The sequence below is a fragment of the Cyclopterus lumpus genome, chromosome 6 (genome assembly GCF_009769545.1).
Source record: "Cyclopterus lumpus isolate fCycLum1 chromosome 6, fCycLum1.pri, whole genome shotgun sequence".
Classification (NCBI taxonomy): domain Eukaryota; kingdom Metazoa; phylum Chordata; class Actinopteri; order Perciformes; family Cyclopteridae; genus Cyclopterus; species Cyclopterus lumpus.
The window spans coordinates 18,302,620-18,323,243 of NC_046971.1; the positions used below are offsets into that span (position 1 = coordinate 18,302,620).

Below are 20,624 nucleotides of genomic sequence, written 5' to 3' on the forward strand. Positions count from 1 at the left end.
GAAAAGTAGATGGAGGGATGGAGCAGTCCGGGTTGGCTCTGATTGAGCTGGGTAGTGTAGTTTATATTCTTTAGAGATAAGGCAGCACTGCTCAGCAGCTTCCTCCCCCTGTAGCTTGAACTGAGAAAGCGTGAATGGGGCAAATTGAATTAATGCCGCAGCACACCATAAAAGCCCTAACTATAATGCATTTTAAAATCCTATAATGAGCAGGGAGCTAAAATAATTTCACACTCCAGTGAAGAAGATGGTCCTCAAACAGATTTTGGGCCTGGCTGACACCGCCACGGTTTTTGTCATTAATGTGACTCTAGGTGCTATGTTGAAATGATACTTACTCTTACTTCCTGGGTAGCAGCGTTAGGCAAACTTAGCGAACAAACCGTTCAAAATCCCGCATCACATGCAACGCTTAATCAGAGCGAGGGAGCGGCTGCGTGCATGCTGATGTCTCGCTTGGGTCAGCTTTACAGTCTCGGGGTAAAACAGAATTTCGAGGAGGGCACATCTGCTCTGAAAGTACTCCCTCATTACTCTCTATTAACAGCCCATTCAGTGATGGGGACAGCGGTAGTAGTTGGACCGTATCCCACATTTTTCCACACACACACGATCATACGAAGGCACACAGAGAAAAAGGCACAGATGTGTGAGGTTCTAAGTCCACGCAGAGGAAAACACAAAGTATTTTTCACTGTTTCCCACCCGCACATGCTCTGAGCTCCTCATCATGAGATTCGTACCGTCGTAAAGCTGCAATGACCTCTTCATCATCAAACCAGGGAGAGCGAGAAAGATAGCTCTCTGACACACTAACACTAACAGACGGGTGCTGATAGAGACTAATGACAAAATGAAAGCCTCTCGTATGAACTGCACTTTCATGGCTGGGATGGACGAGAACAACATGGTTTCCATTTCCTCTTTCCTTCTCTTTTCGACCTTCACGAATATCGAACCCAACCTTAGTGTTCTCACTATTCCTTGAGGACATTTACTTTTGTCTGGAACTACGTTGGGTTTCTTTGAACTCCCTACACGTTCCACTGAGGTGTGCGTAGGAGCATCTCACGCATCTGCTTTCGACTGCAAACGCACACAAACAAAACACAAATGTACACAGCTACAGTTACTCATCAGTCAAAAACACAAAACACACCCACAAGCACACACACATACAAAAAGTATGCCACGCTGACATCACATCCATACAGGCACAGACAATTTCACACACGTGAAAGCCCACAAACACACATGAATGCACAAACAAGACCCAATTCAATACTCTGACACCTCAAACAGTACATAACACACACACACATGTACACACACGATATAGACAAAATGGGAAAGCATACACACCACGTACACGCCCAGAAGGAGTGCAGAGAATTGAGAGAAAGGCCACACAACAATGTATGTCTGCATACTTTGTATTGCCGTTGCACATCCATGTCTTTTGTAGTTGGTTGGTGGGTGGAAGGGTGGCTGAGTGCACCGTACTGTACGTATGCATGAGTGCATATTATTTCTACACTGAGTGTCTACTCAGATTGCAGCGACATACAGAGAGCATATTTCACAGGCCGATCTAATTATGTAGGATATCACAGATAGTTGTGAAGATACAATACTCGACTATTAATGTAGTGCTTATGTAAATGAGACCTAATACCTTTCCACAGTTATTTCTCCCAAGTTCCTTTTGAGAAGAAGCAAGGATTCCCACACAGTCACTTGTTGTCACTTAATTTAATTTGAAAACTTCAATTGGTTTATTTACCTTCACCTGCCCAACAAGAGCTCAAAGAAAACAGAGTATGACATTTATAAAACTGAGATTTTAGCTTCTAGTGTTGCCTTCCAATTAAAGTTTTCGGGATCCACAGTGTCCTTATATAATATTCTCTGTGAGAAAAAGAGAACAGCTGTTTTGTTTTCGACTGTTTCAAAGTCTAGATAAGAGATAATAGAGTCCGTCAAGCCATCAGGGCCTCGACACTTTGAAGCCACTTGCCTGAAGAAATGTATACTGCAACATTGTGTCTTTTTAGTTTTTTAGAAAACCTAATTACTTTTCATTCAACAGTCAACCTTTTACTGCCCTCATTATCCCGTAGGACTAATATGGATTTGTTAGGAGCACTGGGTCCTGCTGGCTTTGATGGTAAATTTAGCATTTCCTGAAATGGTGAGTCGACTATTAAGCCTGTTTTTATGTGTTGAAGTGCAACTCTTTTTTTGTTTGGTTTCTGATGGTTTGTTACCAGTTGTATTGTCCAACCTGACACAATAGATGAACTCTGCAACAATTGGGGGGGGGGGGGGAGTATTAGTATGCATTGCTGCTGGAGGCAGATAAGAATATCAATATCAACATGATCTCTGTGCATCTAGAGAGCAGACACGCTGAAGGTCAGGGATGTGTGTAGCACGACGTTAGCTTAGCACAAAGAGCGTGGAAAGCGTTAGCCTGGCTCGTGAAACTTTAGCCTACTCTGGTAAATATTCCGCCTGTACTGTGCAACATGAGAGCTCGGCCCTGCAGGTCACACATTAGAAGTCCTGTTTGTTAGCTCTCCTGGCAGACAGACAGTGGCCCCCAAATACACTGCAAGAGATTTAACCTTAAAGTTGATTTTTGTTTTACTCATAGCACCTTTCTCCACTCATAATATCGGTGTTCTGAGGTGGCGAGTGGATTGTATCACATGAACAACTGAATCCACTCTGTTCAGTTCAAGTATGTTCAGTTGGTGTTGTTGATTCAACTGGGAGAGTTTTGTCCTGTGTAATTTGGGATGTTCTGGATGCCTAAAATAACTTTACTGCAGTCTGGCAGAAGGTAACAATATTGTGGTATTTGCATTTTTTATTGTTTCCTTTTACTTTTTACTTCATTATATTTACAATGTTTGACTGTTGTAGCTAGTGCTGGAAGATTATTATTTTATATAATAATAATATCATCAGCTTAGAGAATTGGATGCATTGCAATAGATTAAACCAGTTGTCAATGTTTTGCTTTAACGACTTTTCATAGTGAACAATTAAAAATCATCAATCCAATTAGTGAAGACCTTTCTGATCTGCTCCCATTGCTAGCAGAAAGAAACGTCTCTCCATCTATATTTATCCACATATTCTGATTAGGGTTGGAAGTAAAACTCAACCTCGATCAACGTTCTTGACATTTCTTTATTGATGCAGGAGGGTACAATAACTGCTGGCTCATATATGTGGAAATGTGTAATGTGGCAGGCATTTTCTCAGGCGATTGCATTTTTCTCAGTCAAATATACAATTAGATTTTAGCACATTCAGTAAAAATGACAGTTTTGAGCATTTGGTGTGGAAGAGGCTGATAACTGTGATAAATCATTTCTCTTTATTGCAACATACTGTGGCCAAGGTAAATGCGGGGGAGGTGCAACAAGGTACCCTTTGTCAAAAGGGTTAATGAGATGTCAAAAGAGTTTGGTGTCCAGCACAAATAAAGCTTAGCGTTGGTATATTGAGGCCTGCAGGTGAATGCAAAGCAGGGAACGTTTGTACCGATCAACAGGCCGTTTTCTTAAACATTTATCGTCAAATGATAAATAAGGTGTCCTTTGTTAATGTAGGACATAAGGCAACATGACCGACCATAAAAACAGACGTAACCATAGATCTTCTCATGACGCTGAGGCCTTTGTGTGTTGGAATTTGCGATTGTAATATCACACTATAAAGGTCCACGGCAGCATGACTCACTTTCCTTTTTAAAGCAAGCCAGACATTTTGGTGTAATGGAAAATTGGAACTGGCTTCGTTGACAGCTATTGACTTGAAAGTAATGCGAAACAAAAGAAACGTTATGAGGAGATGGTATGAAATTTATTTCTCAAAGATGCCAAATATACATTTCTCGTGCCTCACAGCGAGAAATACCCCTAAACTATCTCAATGGGAGGGTTAGTTGGGTTCCTGATCAATCCTGATGGCTAAGTATCGCTTCCAGAAACTAAGCCTCCATGCTGACAAAATACATAAACTGCATTTCATTGCATTTTCTACAATTTGGGCAAAATAACAGATCCTCCCCTCTTCTCATGTAGAGCATTAACCACAACACAATCTATCAATGTGTAATAATGATTTCCTCTAATGGTAATACCAATGCTTTGAGTAAAGTTTCAATCGCATCATCTTTTTGAGATTGTGTTCTTGTCACAGTTCAGCTCCTCACCCATCCATCCATTTTCAATACCGCTTATCCTCATTAGGGTCGCGGGGGCGCTGGAGCCTATCCCAGCTGACATAGGGCGAAGGCAGGGGACACCCTGGACAGGCCGCCAGTCCATCGAGGGCACATGTAGGGACATACAACCATTCACTCTCACATTCACACCTATGGGCAATTTAGAGATCAATTAACCTGCAGCATGTCTTTGGACTGTGGGAGGAAGCCGGAGAGCCCGGAGAGAACCCACGCTGCCACGGGGAGAACATGCAAACTCCACACAGAAGGACCGCTCCGACCGGGAATCGAGCCCGCGGCCCTCTTGCTGTGAGGCGACAGTGCTAGCCACTACACCACCGTGCAGCCAGCTCCTCACCCTCCTCACTCTATTTTTCAGTCACTCCCACCTCGTCAGTCTAACTCCTTTCACCTGTTCACTCACCTGCCTCTGATCCCTACTCAAGTCCCTATTTAGGCTCCTGCCTTCCAGACACACCTGGTCAGATTGTTCTTTGGTTTTTTTTTAATACCGGACTCTCCAGCACTTGTTCTCAGACTGATCTCCTGTTGCCGACCCTGCCCGTCCCCGTTTGACCCGCTAGCCCGACTCCCGCTGAACCCACCGGCCTTCTGGTTAATCGTTACTCTGCCTGCTGTTTCCGGAGCTTTAAATAAAAGGTCAAAGATCCCTGGAAGTCGTGTGATTGCATTTGGGTCCAGATACGAACCGTGACATTTGGGCAGTTTCATACTTTCAAAACGTTGGCTACATGTTCAAAAGTTACTCACAACAAATTCATGGACACACAAAGATTGTCTTGGTAACACAGAAACACTGCTGACGAAAAGAAGTCTCCTTAATGCAACATAACTACAATTCCTCGCAGCGGGCTTTTCAACCTTAAACTAAATTTGTTTACACCTCTAGGGACCGTGGGTTTGTGTTTGACGTCACACATTGTCTTATTACCACAAAACAAAGTTTTCATAGTATATTAATTTGACTGAGGTTTCTGGGCTGAAACCCGAAAAAGATTCCACACAATAGAGTGTACAGACATGACATTTTGATTATCTCAGTGAGGTACATTTGTATCCTCATCTTTATGGCCTGCAGGAGTTGGCTGAGTCATTTTCAAAGTGACTAAGGTTCTTGTCATGGATGTATTTTTGCTTCTCTCTTCTGTCGCTTCATGTTCAAATGATGTCTGGTCAGCATGTTGCTTCAGTATGTTACTTAACAAACTTTGCGTGGCACAATCTCAACGTCAGAGGCAATGCAAACACACGCAGGTGTTAGTCTGAAGATGCAAACGGTGCATAATCTATTATTCAATCTTTTTCAGACAAGAATCTCAATCTTCACCTTTTTCACAGCAGACATTTGACTAGCAGCAAAGCAGGAACATTATTCAGAAACTTAAAGATGGCTTCATTTCATTAAGGTGGGCCAGTTTCAGGGCTTTGGTTGTGTGCCTGCTCACTCACTGACATGGCTCACTGTGGCACTTCATTGATGGGGCCACTGTTAATGTTATTGCTGTTAACACCTTAAATAATATGCATAAATGCATAATAATAACCCAGTTTTAATCCTTTGTCCCTGCGTTAATTGTTCATATGACTTTTTTAATGCCAAATATATGTAAGTAAAAAGCTTCAGTATATCTTCACTGGTCATATAAAACCAGTTAGTGCAGCGCATGTGTGCTTGCATCTGTGCCTCCATATCACGCTAAACCGTAATATTGATTGGAAAATTCAGTGGTCCAATCAAATGCGAAAGGATTAGATTTAAATCCCTCTCGTAACTATGCACCGCTCTAATATTCAGTTTTACTGGGAAATACGTCACAGTACAGAGGCTAAAGACACTCTGTTTCCCTGGGACTTTAAGAGCCATACAATGTGTCTTTATGTAGGGTTTGTTAGGGTATAACATAAATATTTGAGTGTGAGATGCAGTAAAGTTGGGATAGAATAACGCAAAGTATTGGCCTTACACCATAGACATCCAATATCATCTGCATGCTAACAAATGCCTCTGCATATTCTTTTTAAAGGATGATATATTCTTTATTAGATATATATATTTATTAGATATTAAGGGGTAAATTATCCAGTCTGTTATGGCTCTGTAAGTGTTTTCAACAAGTTGGTCCTCATGCAGCATGTGACCGTTATCAACAATGTGGCGTTGTGTGTTATTGCATTACTATTTGGTTGAATATAGATATACTGCCATCTTTGAGTAGATGGTACAGCTGATCAACGTGGCCAAGCTTGAGGTTATACTTTGCTTGATTAATGAGCCATGGGAGGCTGGAATGTAATTTCAAAGTTTTAGCTGCTCCGTTTTGGACACATTCTAATTTTGCGAGGATTGTTTTGGATGTATACTGTCTACCAATAATCCAGGTGGCACAAAATGAATGATTTAGCAACGTGACCCCAGATCTTCACTCGGCTCAGCTGTCGCCTTGTTGGGTTTCGTTGGGAGGCAATAGATATTATCTAAATTCCGTAGAGAGATGTTAATGTGTTTGAAGAATTAGATGGTTATTTGAGCATGCAAAACCAAATTCATAGGCCATGCGAATAAATCATGTGCCAAAGTTGTTTTAAATGGAATTTAAAATATTTCAGCTAATTATATTTCCTTTCCCTGAAGGCTATATTCTGTGCCAGCATATCTCTATTGAACACTTGCTCCTCTCTAAATCCTCCTCTTTTATGCGAGTGAATGGGGCACATTTTTCTTGCTCAAGGCAATAAAACAAAATGGATTGAATTACTTTGTAATTCTTTTGGCTGAACTATAGTGCAAAAAGAAATGAGCCCAACAGAAAAGAGGTTGAGCATACAACTGTGATGAGATATACACTGAACATCTTCAGTGGAAGAATCATTTATCACTATTAATAGTTAAGGGCTTAAGTACACTGCTCTCCATCGCCAATTATAGGTTTAGCTATCTATTGGATTGGTGAGACACGCGTTTGTCCATACATGCATCTATCTATTAATGTATCGGCTTATATCTCACTGCTGTAGAAGCGCAATAGCTGGAGAGTTGGTAGCTATACTGTGAGGGCTGTGGCGGCAGCTCTAGCTCCATTTGTGTTGAACTGCATGGGATATTTTCTCACAAAAGTCACACATTTTTCTTCCACAAAAGTGCTTTGTCTTTTGTGTCTTGGTGGCTATTTTGAAAGTGATTGTTCCTTTGAAAGATATGAAGCTTTAAAACATGGTGGAACATGAAGGTTTGTCGAACACTAAATGTCCCCATAAGCCCCACGGGGGCGGGAATAAACACTAACACTCACTAACATCTGGCTTTTGTCTTTAGTGGAAAAGGTTGCATTCGGCATTCATTCCTGGAACCAATGACTGCAGTAGTCAACGGTATTTATCGCCCCCAGCGTCGATCAGCAGTGATGGAAACAAACAACAGGGCGGACACGCTAATCTACGCCCTTTTTGCTGCACTTTCTTAGAGATCTCAGCAACAGATACTGTTGCTCTGCGTTCAAAAGAGACGGAATAAATAACAGATAAAAAGTAAAGTAACCAGTACTACATTTTCACTGGCCTTCTTGTAGCTTCCTTCTACTAACCCTGTTTCTGACATCGAACCATCATGTCAACATTGGCCGCTTTATCGAACACTTTTATGTGGATTTTCTGCAGAGATGCAGATTTGGAGTAAAAAGAATGTGCAGAACTTTAAGACGTCTCCCATTCCTAACGGCTCCTGGTTGAAAATGCCTGCATGTGTGTTTACATGGTTAGTGTGTCAGCCTTTCTGAGTCCAGAGTGTGTGCTGTCGGGATCCCTGAGTTAATAGATTTCTGTCCCCGGTGCTTTTAGCGTGTTGATCTCCTGCTGACGGCTTCACACTCTGCTTTAAGCGCAGTGATGGGGGGGGGGCTTAGAATAGAGCCTCCTTAACACTGCAAACACTTGGTTAATGTACCTTATTACACCCTCATTGAGCTGATTTTCACTTTCCATTCACTCGCTGCTGGAAAAGCACCACTGAAATTCCATGTCTCTAGCGGGCCATTGGTATTTATGCTGGCAGACACAATTTGTTTAATTCCACACAGAAATATTTGTATCCTAATTTCCTCATAGGAGGAACAAGGGGTCCATAAGAAGACCCTCCGATATTAATTTCACTGTATGTTCTATATCCTAATTTTCTCCTCTTGTGGCCAGTGCTCTGCTTCTGTATGTTCTGATTCCAAACATGGATGCTGCAGCATCTTTTGTTGTGCTCCGCTGTTTGTTGTGCTTCCCTCGTTCCCTTCTCGTCTCACTGTAATGTTATGTTATTGCTAAGCATCACACAATACTCCATCCTCCACGCTGCATGCCTTTTCCTCCTCTCTGTCTCTGTAGATATTTGTGTTTCTGTATCTGTGCCTTGCTTCTTCACTCGGTTTCCTCTCATCCCCTTCCCACACACACACACCCAGTGTCTCTGCACTGTGGGTAGTGTACATGTGTGCACAGAAGCACTTGAGACAACATTTTTTTCTTTTTTTTTCATACCGCCAAGCCACTTAGCAGCTTTATATAGCAACTACCCAAGGAGAGGATTAACAGCAGGAAACATCAACAGGCATGCTTGCAGAAATGTAGAACACACACTCACGCACAACTGGCGCGCACACACATGCAAACACTCCACACGCACTGTAGTCACTGAATCGTGGCCAAACACACAGTGCACCCCTGTCATCCACTTTTCAATACATTGTTGTGTTAGTCATCCAGCAGATGCTCTTATACTTATGGGATTGTAGCGTACAGTATAGACCGACTTTTCATCCCACTGAGCGAGCAGAAAGCCTATTTGACTTTGAAAGATTCAGTGGAGCCTGTGAGCCTTCTGCCTCGGCCGGTTATTTGATCACATCTTTTGTCTCGGTCAGGTGGGGCAGGTTGTGTCGGTTTGGTACTCGTGGGGCATCGCTCACAGCCACTCCCTCTTAACTCACCGGATCAGAGAGAAATCGCACACACGTTTGCAGCCTGAGAACATGCAGCGTGCACTCTCGCTTGCCCGCACACACAAGCGATCTCTCACCTCGCAAACGCACACACACACACCCACACACACACCCACACACGCACACACACACACACACACACACACACACACACACGCTTACACTAGTACATTCTTCATTTATCATTCCAGAGCTGATAGGCTCTAATTATCTGCCTTGGCTCTGATTAGTCTCTCTGTAACAAGCTAATTAGATGGAGCCTTGTAAAATCATCACCACCATTACCACAGAGACATGGTTGGGAAAGACACCAACAAGCAGGAGGGAGGCAAGAAATGTGTCTTGCACTGCTCCCTGCAAAGATTTGATAGTCAACTAAATGTTAAGTGCTGGAGCTCTGATTTCTTTTTGATTAAGTGCCTTTTAAACAAAATAATCTTTATCCTTTCTCATTATTCATCACCGAAGGATTGTTCCGTCTTACAGGGCAGGATGATCTGGCTTAAATTTCATGAACCCGCCGCTGTCGACATTTTAAGCAGATAGCATCTGAGCATTGATTAGTTTCCCTGGCCCAACGATACAGTGGCTATTTATCTAAACGAACTATTGTCAGATTCGAGTCAGAACTTTTCTCTGCGCATAGCAACTTTAAAGCCTGAGCAGAAAATTAGATGAATTCTCTCCTCTAGCTCCTTCCTCCCCCTGTTATTATCCCTCTAACAATCCTTTTAGGAGCTGTCACACACTTTATAGCTATTGTGTTTCAGCTGTGAACACTCCAGAGCTAGTCTGTAGTGCAACACATGGTATTTTCCATCAAAATGCATCTTAACTGTAAGCCAGTTGAAATAGAAATTGGGATCTCAGCATCCATTTCCTGCTTTCCAACTCATTTGAGCAAAGACTACTGTAGCGGCTGTAAAAGATTTATTATAGCAATTCATACAGTTTGAGGACTTTATAGCATCTGCTGCATGCATGTATTGCTCATTACAAATACATGTTTTTCATTATTAGCTTTAATCGACTTTAAAGACACACCATCTCACAGAATATTAGTGAAACCGACAAAGTGGAACTGTTTTGTAAAGCGACAGCACATCTGTTATGTTGGCCCTCAGCTAGTGAAAGGATGCACGGAAAAACTCCAACTGCGTATGTCTTGGATTAAAAAGTACATATATAGCCTGTGGTCACACATAGGAGAGCTTTTACATAATAGGATTTGAAATCTATAGTTACTTTTAGCCCTTAGGTAACTCACCTCTCTGCGTAAGTGTGCACTGCTATGTGTGTGTGTGTGTCTGTGTAAGAGAGAGAGAGAGAGATGGAAAAAGAGAGAGAGAGAGAGATGGAAAGAGACAGGAAGATGGCAAGAGACATGCAAATGTCAGCTACATCAAGTGTGCAAGCATTTGCCTGGGTGTGACAGGAGGACTTGCCTGTATGTCAAATGTCTGCGATTGTGTTTATATCTGTGTGTGTGTGTGTGTGTGTTTGTCCTGGCTGGGGGTTCTTCTTCTCAGGGGTAAGGCAGATGGCCTCTGTGGATTGCAGCCTACTGAACTGGTTGGCAGCTCTTCTGACATTCCTTCATGCCACGTTGACACAAGATCACAGCCAATATCTGCAGATATTATGTCTTCGCACAGAAGCCTGTGACTTGCTCCACTTTGCAGGAATAGAGTTCACCCAAAACGTGCCCTAGATCGGGCCTGCGACACTGTGAGGAGTTCTTTTGTGAGTGTTGTTTCCCAGATCGTGTCATTGTATTTAATGCGGATAACGATCCCCTACCATCAGTTCCAGCTAAAGGCACGCTACGCTACGCTCCTGTCACAGACAATGCAACGCAGTTGTTCAGGGATGCCAGGAATCTTCTTATTCACACCAGTGAGGCAATGTGCAGGCGACAAAATGCCTGCAGCCATGAGGCATCATCCATTGGCCCCTGTGTTAAAAAATCAAGGTAGCTTTACACAGTCTTGGTAGATGAGGTTGTGGCTGAGGCTCTCTCTCCCATGGGAACCTGGATGTCTGGATTCCTGAATGGGAGCCATGATGGAGAATGAATGAACGACGTCACGTCGACCAGCCTCCACCATGGGCGCGAGCAGAACTCCTGAGATCCACTGATATGGTGACGCAAAAGAAAGTGGAAAGATAGCGGATAAATTGCCAAGATAGTGTGGTGAAGGACTTGGTTTGGGTTTTTTATATCAAGAACATGCAGAGGGCACTGTCTCTTAAATATCCACCGTGTAGGATTTAGGGGTATCGATTAGCAGAAATGGAGTATAGTATTCATGATTATAATTGTATTAGTTTAACTAAGAATCGTTGTGTTTTTGTTCCGTTAAAATGAGTCTTTCATATGTACATAAGGTCCTCAGAGCCTGTCGTGTTAGTAGCCCAGAACAGATAAACCCAAATCTGTCCCTAAAGAGGGACCAGTAGATGTGTTTTTACACTACGTGAAGGCCACCATAGATCTCCAACACACGTGGAATAGGAGGGCTCAGCGGAGGGTTATTTATTTAGTTAATCTGCAACCTCACTGCCAAATGTCACTAAATCTTCCACACTGGCAGTTTAAATATGTGTTCGGCATCAAGCTTTTGTCAGGGAGCCAAAGAGGCAATACAGGCATTTTAATTGTTTTAAGCCATGGTAGGTAATGTATTTTAGACACCTTTTTTATATATTTGTTGACATTTTGTTTAACTTCCCGACTGCAATCACTAAATCAATTGCTCTGACACAAACACACACAAAAAAGAGAATCCGGTATCTGTGGCTGTTGCAAGACTATAATAAGCCCATCCAATCATTCCATTTGACCCGAATGTGCTGTTAGCTACTTCGTAGAAAAAGAGGCAGCACTGGGCTGGGATTTTTGGTTGAATGCTTTCACAATCTGGCTTACTCTCGCTGAATGTGCCGACCCAAGCTTTGAAAGAGAGTGCATTGAGTTTTCTTTGGTAGTTTTTGTCTTTATCTTTCCCCAACGAGCTCCTCAATCCAGGAAGCGCTCCTACCCAAAGTTGTTTTTATTCTAAACATCATTATGTTTTACTATCTACTGGAAAGGATTTATATCTCCCGTACCTGTTCCCTCAGTTGACTCGCTGCTCGCCATGCTTCGGGTTCCCGTGGCTGCTTGTCTCCCCTCCACACACACAGTTACATGACAGCTGTCACTTTCAGTAACCACAGCTTTGTCACTATCTCTGCACAATCCCCCAGGCCCTGACTGGTACCTGAACAAGGTGAAGCTGAAGATCACTGATGTCAATGACAACGTCCCTGAGTGGAATATGAAGCCTTACCCTTACCTGGCTGTAGTGTCCCCTGAGGGCCCCGCGAGAACGTTTGTCTACCAGCTCCAGGCTCGAGATGGGGATGAGGCCAAAAGCGGAGAGGTGGAATACTTTCTGTCTGATGGTAAGTGTTCTGCTGTTTACACCCACACACACACAAGGAGATGTATGAGAAGTGATATTTAAACAGGCTGTGCTATTGTAAGTATAGGTTGGCAGAGCTATGCAGCCTTCGAAATAAATACAACTAGTCAAACTCCAGCACAGCAGACAGCCACAGGCGTTCACACATTCATTCATGCATTCATACACTCTTTAGGTGTCCATTAGTTTCTCTGTCTCTCTGTCACCCTATCTCTCTCTGCCTCTGGATCTTCATCCCTCTCTCTCTCTTCTACACACGCTTGTGCGCACACACACACACACACACACACACACACACACACACACACACACATAGGCACACAGCCAGAGGACTTCACACATTTGTTTATGCACTTATCTCGCACTCGTGTCTATCTGTCGGCTTCTTTCTGTTTCATACACACACATAATCATGCGAGCATGAACTCACACACACACACACACACACACACACACACACACACACACACACACACACAGTGGGCTGTTGGAAGTCTGCCAGAGTAGTAGACCCCCTGGTGGTTGAGGGGATAAAGGCTTGTTGGCATGTCAGAGATTGGGGGGATGTGCTAATCTTGCCAGTGGGGCTTTACAAAACACTACAAACTTCCCTTTGACTCACATTAGGCCATTGCTTAACTCTTTTTATGCGCGTTAAACCACAATTACCACAAGTTACCCATAGTCTATATGACCATGCTAAAACTCTTGTTAGCAGTGAAGCTTGAGCAAACTGAACAGTTTCCTTTCAAAGTAGTTGGACCCAATATCCAAAAATTATTTATTTAACCCTCTTATGATGCGCTTAACTTTTAAGACCCCAAGAGGATGGCTGGCCTTTTGATGAACAAGGTCAGTCTGTCTAGTCTCAATTTTGTTGTATTCAACCGTAAGAGACACAACATATCTTTTATTTAAAGGCGCCCCGTGTAGTTTTCTTGTGAACAAACAAAAGTTATGCTTACATTCAGTGTATCTCATCAAAACAGTAGTGGTCTATAAAATGTGTTGAATGCATTTCCCTCCTTATAAAACATCTGCAAAGCCCATTTTTAGTATTTAAAATCCTACATTATTTACATCCATGTTTGCTTGCTTGCAGTCTTCTTCATTGCCTTTGGCACATTAATACATTTATGGGTGCGTTACTGCCACCAACTGTCAATCTGCAGAATAGTGTGAAACCGATGGCAGAATATGAATCTCGATATATTACAAACAAAGAGGGGGGCTCACTAAATACAACATAATAATAATGCATAAGAATCCAGTAATACTCCATTATGGTCAGAAACTCCACAGAAAAGGTTAATACAGCGGTATTATCACAAATGTACTTTGAAAAATATTTCCATATTTATTTAATTGGTTTCTCTCGTAAGATCAAGATCTTTTTTGCAAAGTCGATAACATGCACATTACACAAAATGATAGCATGTAGTTCTCTTGTTGCTAGTGAGAACCATGTAGTGTACAGTGATGAGAGCAATATTAATCTTTCATTCAGTATAAGTTTGAAATAATAGAGACATGGCTTGATTAGCTATGTCCATAACAATTGCATCATCTAAAAAAATATTACTTGTGTTTTTTTCTGTCATGCAGATGAATTAAGTAGAGATTGTTAATTTCAATATAGCACATACAATAGATATAAATGTAGGTATGATGCAAATTAGCGCCATTAGAATACCATAATTGATATGTCGATTACGTTATTGATGCTGTTAATGCTGAAACAGGGCTTTGCAATTGAATAACAACAAATCTGTCTGTACAATCACAGCTTAAATGTAAAAAAAGTAGAGATGTATGTGTAGACTATGCATCAACAGGTATTAGTGGGATACATACGCCACCTCGGCTGCATTGAGACCAGAAGCGGTTTGAAGCGAATTCGAGACAAGGGGTTAAGAATATTTCAAAATGATTTGATTTTGGAAGTGGAGGAAGTGGGTTCATCATGCCCTTTATTTGCCAAGGATGGACCACAACGAACAATGTTTGGTCCCCTTCTCTTCATATACACCACCTCCCTTGGTCCAATTATCTTCTCTCACGTTTTTGCTGATGACACCGTGCTCTACCCGTCCTTCCCTTAGCATGCCTCAGCGATGCCTCGAGATGGAAGAAGGAACGTAACCTTCAACTCTCTAAGATTGAACTCCTGATGATCCGACCAAGCTCTTCAGTTTAGCACAACATTAGTCTGAAGCTCAGCGCCGCCTCAGGTGCTCCAACAAAGTCTGCAAGAAATCTAGGCACCGTCATCAACGTTCACTGAGAATGTTGCATCTGTCACTCGCACATATAACATCAGTCATATCAGGTTTTATCTGACTGAGTATGTTGCTGGCACTGGTCCTTTCTCGTTTTTTACTACTGTAGAGACGTCTATGAGAATATTACCCTAATTCTAATTTGATTCGGTAAACATTGCAAACATGGGTTTATGGGGTCATCGGCTAGTTTGAAGTCTTACAACTTTCACTCATGAACATTAGTTGTTACCATTTTTGGTTGCCTCAAAATATATTATTCTGCATTTGGTTGTATGTAGCTCCACCCTCTCACTTCTGGAAGCCAGGATGGTGACAAGCAAAATATCAAACTTGAGCAGGAGTATTCAGTCACTATGTCACAACTCCCTTTCTCAGTTCTGCCTCCCACCTCTCAGTCTGACGTCTCACCTCCACACTCAAGGCTCCATCTTCCTGTTTCCATCCTCCACCCTGCTCCCTCCTCTCACCTCTCTCCTCAGATTCCTCCTTACAGCTGCAGAGGAGAAAGTTGTGAGGAGGGAGGTGAGAGGAGGGAGGAGGGAGTTGTAAGGTGAGAGGTGAGAGGATAGATGAGGAGATAGGTGAGGAGATAGGGGAGGGGTGTAACTGTAATGAGATAGGGTAGAGGAAGGAGCTGAGTGGAGGGAGGAAGGAGGAAGGAGCTGTATAGAGGGTGCTGTTAGGATGGAGCTTTAAGCAGGCAGGTGAGAGGAGGGACGAGGGAGCTATAAAGAAGTAGGTATGAGGAGGGAGCTGTAAGGAGGAAGCTGTGGGGAGGAAGCTGTGAGGAGATAGGGGAGAGGGGGAACTGTAAGGAAGGAGGAAAGAGCTGTAAAGAGAGAGAGGACAGGGGGGAGCTGTAATGCTGCGTTCACACCAAAAGCGTTGCGAATATTCGCAGCATAAGGAAGTAGACGAGAGGAAGGAGGAAGGAGGAAGGAGGAAGGAACTCTTTAGAGGGAGGGTAGAGAAGGGAGCTATGCGCATGGAGGTGAAATGGCAGACTTAGAGGTGGGAGGCAAAACTATGAAAGGGAGCTCTCCAGCAGCTCGAATCCCTCAATCCGGTTTATGAGCCTTCTCATTCGCTGTGGTACCAGTCCTTGTTTCAGGTGACGCAGAGAACGAAGTGTGAGAGAACAATTCTTCTCACAGGCTTCTCTCAATCTATTGTCTCTCGGATTGTACCTCATTTGTACACCGCTTTGGCGCCTAGCAAATTTAAACATGTAAATGTAAATTCAGTTTATCGTCAATGTTGAATGTTCACCATACTGCCTGAATACAAAGTAGTAATTAAAGTCATTTTAATAAAGCTGCTTTCAATACTCTGATCCATTGGGTGTTGTGTAATAGTAGAGGCTTGTGTTACCTTGTCTTTATTTAAAGGTACTCAGTGTGTGCGTTAGATTCTTTATTTATATGTCCACACTTCAAAATTTGATACGTAAATTAATTGCATAGACACATCTCATTAGAACTGCAATTTGAACATGAATCACACCCATCACATATTTCCAATTGTCATTTGGGTATTCACATTAGTATTCAAACCAGCACTATTGGATTGGTTAGGATCCAGCACTTGAAAGTAAGGTCATTGTATTTCCCTGTAGGTGGTGAAGGCTGCTTTGCAGTGGACAAGAAGACAGGCCAGGTGGTGACCACAGGGTTGGTGCTTCAGAGGGATAGAGAGTACTTGTTAAGCGTTGTGGCCCTTGACGGCCTGGGCAGCCGCAGTGCCCCCGCCATGCTCTCTGTGGTGGCAGGAGCCAGAGCGCCGCAGTTCACCAATACTAGCTACGTCATCTCCATACCAGAGAACACGCCTGAAGGACAGCCGTGAGTACCGCATGTGTTAACATTTACTCACACATACATAAACAGGCATGATGAATTAGGGCTGCTATTAATATATATAGTATATGAATGTATTATGTAGTATGACTGTATGTATATATATATAAATATGTATATGTATATATATATGTCTGTGTATATATATATGTGTATATATATATGTGTGTGTATATATATATATACATATATACTGTATATATATATATATATATATATGTACATATATATATATATGTGTGTATATGCCTGGGCAAGTGGAGAGCAACGAACAAATGCAGAAAGGTTGTGGGCCACTTAAACTAACTGTGGGTAACTGCTCAACCTATATTTATCTTTCTTTGACTGAGATTCTCCAAAGGAAATCCACAGGCTGTACAGACTAAAAGGTCCCCTGCACAGTAAATTCCATCTGTGTACTTTCTTTTGTGGACCCTAACTACTGAACATACTCTGTAATGCTGTTCCCTGATAAAAGACAAATGTTTCTTCTGGTTCCTGTTCAGAAAAAAAAGAAAAAAGATTTATATACTGTATGTTAACTTGCTGTTGCTCCGAGAGCGTCTGTTATATTGTTCTGAAAACATTACTTTAAAATAAAAGCATGTAATACACTAGTTTTTAATTTATTATTGAATTTTGCGCATAATGCGTTTAATCGCTGTTAATCACAGAAAAACCATGCAATTAATCGATCAAATTTGTTCATCTTTGCCCAGCACTAATATATACATATATATAAATATACCATCATACAATGTTGTAAATGACATACAATTAAATACATACATATATTACATACAATAAAAATATATATACAGTATATGTAATATAAATTGCAGTAATGTGATATCTTTCTGATGTCTTTCCTTGTAGTTAATCAGTTATACTGGGACTTTTATTCAAATGTGGTCTATCCCTTGTGGTTATCACCAAACACTCTTTGTTGGATTCTTTATTGTTGCCTCAATAGGTATAATTACTGAAGAACACAATAAGGCAGCGCAATATAAAAAATGTGAGTGTATAGTTGAACACTATGATGGATGCATGCATGAAAGCATACTAATTTGCTCACAAAAGGACAGTTTTAAACAAGCATTACTGTCTAATAATCTTCATGTTTGACTAGTTGAAAATGCATGCATAAATGCCTCTACAGAAACAAGTCCTATAATAACTAATACAGACATGCAGACACAGTCTTCTCTTAAGTCTAGATTTCCAAACAATACCTCTTAAGATTCATGCTGATGAATATTAATTTGGTCACACCAGGGCAATCAAGCATGAATTGACATATCATCATCTCACACCATTAGGGGAACGCAAACTCTCTAAACCGTAAAAACAAACATTGATATCTGCATAACGTTATTACACAGAACTGACAAGTACTGATTGACTGTTTATAGCACATAGTCAATGGGCCATACAGTAATTGATTTCATTACAGCGCAGTGCTGATGTAGGAAAAGAGGATTTAGATTTTAATCCAACGTATGTGCAACTGAAATCAAATAATAAAGACTGTTTCTCCTTTCCTTTTTTCAATACTTGTTTTGTGTTCTGCAGCTTTGTGGTGGTGTTTGCCATTTCCTTCCAGCAGCAGCCAATCAGCTACAGCCTGCTGATCAATCCCAGTAGCCTTTTCAGCATCAGACAGGAGACGGGGGAGATCAGTCTGACCAGGACGCTAGACTACGAGAGTGATCAGCGACGCTACCTGCTAATGGTGCGAGCTAGCGAAGAGCCTGGCAGCCTCAGCACTGCCACAGAGGTTAGTTTATTAGAGAATGATACAGGAAGCAAGCATGAGTCACACACAAGTTCACGCAACCAAGCCCAGAGATGAGGTCTACTGTGATGCACACGCTTTACTGTAACTGCTAAGATACTCTGGAATAAATACAAAATATGCTTTGTTACTGAGATTTGCTGCGTTGTGCTCTCCCACTGGACTTTCACAAAGCTCTCAGACAGACCCGTTTTCACCTAAATGTTATGCGGCTGGCAATTCTGCCTTAACAGCAAAGGTCTGATCTCAGCGCCGACCTTTTGCCATCACACTACTTGGCGATAACCACAGAATAGAAGCAGCAGAGTTTGTGGCTGTCTACAGGAATGGCATTTTTTTCTACAGTTTGTTTCACCCTTTTGTCTTTGTCTAGCAGTAAGTGCTTGTTGTTGACAGTGTGATCTGGAGATGAACTGTGGAAGATATAGCACACACTCTGATGCACATGGCATATGAACCCATAATCCGAAACCCATATTTGCAAATTAATATTTCTGGATAAACTATTCATGAATTCAGGATCATTTGAATTATTAATTCAAAGATTTTGTTCCCCAATTATCATGTCAGGCACTGACTTTGTACCACAGATCCGGCAGGCAAAATCTCCCTCTGTTCAGCTGCATGTTGTGGGGTAGGAGATGGAGACTGGGACCTATCCCATGCTATTTCAGGACTATTACTCAGCTGTCACTTCACACTTTACACATAGTGGTGACAGGGAGCTTGTTAGGGGGGGCGGGCTCATCGGCTGAAGGCCTTTGTCGGAAAAAACACACATGCTCAGAACATTTCTATTTTTGAAAAATCATGAAGTGGAAGATAAAGGATGTGTTGAACTGGCAACTTGAGAAACTATAAAATGCAATTTAGATTAAGCTTTGCGGTCAGCCTCCTTCTCAGAGAATTTCCTATGGTTGTCTCCTGGATGTGAGGGTTACTAAAAAGAAGCTAATTTTATACTCTTCTCTAATTTTGTCTGTTTTTGCTCTTTTCCTCTCCCGGTCTTCTCCTCTCTATTCCTCTCCTCTATCCCATCACACTGGCGCTAATCAGGTTCAGGTGTTGATAACGGATGAGAATGATTGTGTCCCTGAGTTCCTCCAATCCATCTACAGTGTGGATGGAGTCCCTGAGACTGTAACCACGGCAACATCCCTGCTGCAGGGTGAGACTCCTCTGACCCCATATTTCACGTCCATCTGTTTCTTTTTGAAATGGAGGAAGAAACTATCCCAAAACTTTTTTTTCTGCAGGAAAACAACATATTATTCTGTGAGAAAGCTAATGCTGCATTTCAGACCTTGTTTCAGCTTATTGAGCCATAATGCTTCACTTTTTCCATACCGAAAGAAACTAATATATCAGATCTGTGCTCAAATAGGCTCAGTAATACTGAGCTAAACTAGCTGCTACAGAGACAGCATACATTTGTTTTGATTAATTATGTACTGTATGAATGATGGCATGTCAGTTTATCTGTTACTGCATGAGGCTACCTTATAATTATCAATTATGAGGCTGAAGGCGAATGTCTTGCCATTGCCACTGCTTAACGTGAGCAGAAATGTTTCGTAAAAATACAGACCAATGAAGAAACATTCTGGCCGAGGGAAGAGTAGACATTTTCTGTAACCTTCATCAGATTCAGTTTCTGTTTAGTAATGTTCCTTATAATGTAACATGTGTTTCTACCAAATAGGTGTTGCCACTGTGACTTTCACCTTTTTCTAGTTTGCTGTTTGGAAGAAATGCACTTCAGATTGCACTCGTGAGATTTCTTTTTTTACATACCTGTACGTTTAAGATCCTTTTGCAATATTATGCTTCAGCCTTAAATGAACACGTATTTGATACATTGGATTTTTTACATTTTCTTGTACTTTGCTCGCAAATTAACCGGGGCTCAAGGCAAATATACATATATATCTATAAAGTAATATAGAGTTCCGAAAAAGTAATGAAATGCCGCATTGTT

The 20,624-nt window shown here is 41.8% G+C and overlaps 1 protein-coding gene across 1 annotated transcript in view; it reads left to right on the plus strand.

Annotated features, from left to right (window-relative positions):
* Positions 1–20,624, plus strand: part of LOC117732540 (neural-cadherin-like) — a 75,845-nt gene that overhangs the window by 10,953 nt on the left and 44,268 nt on the right. Inside the window, 4 exon segments of the mRNA XM_034535549.1 lie at positions 12,493–12,690; positions 16,608–16,833; positions 18,424–18,628; positions 19,703–19,814. Of these exon segments, the coding sequence (XP_034391440.1) occupies positions 12,493–12,690; positions 16,608–16,833; positions 18,424–18,628; positions 19,703–19,814 (741 nt within the window).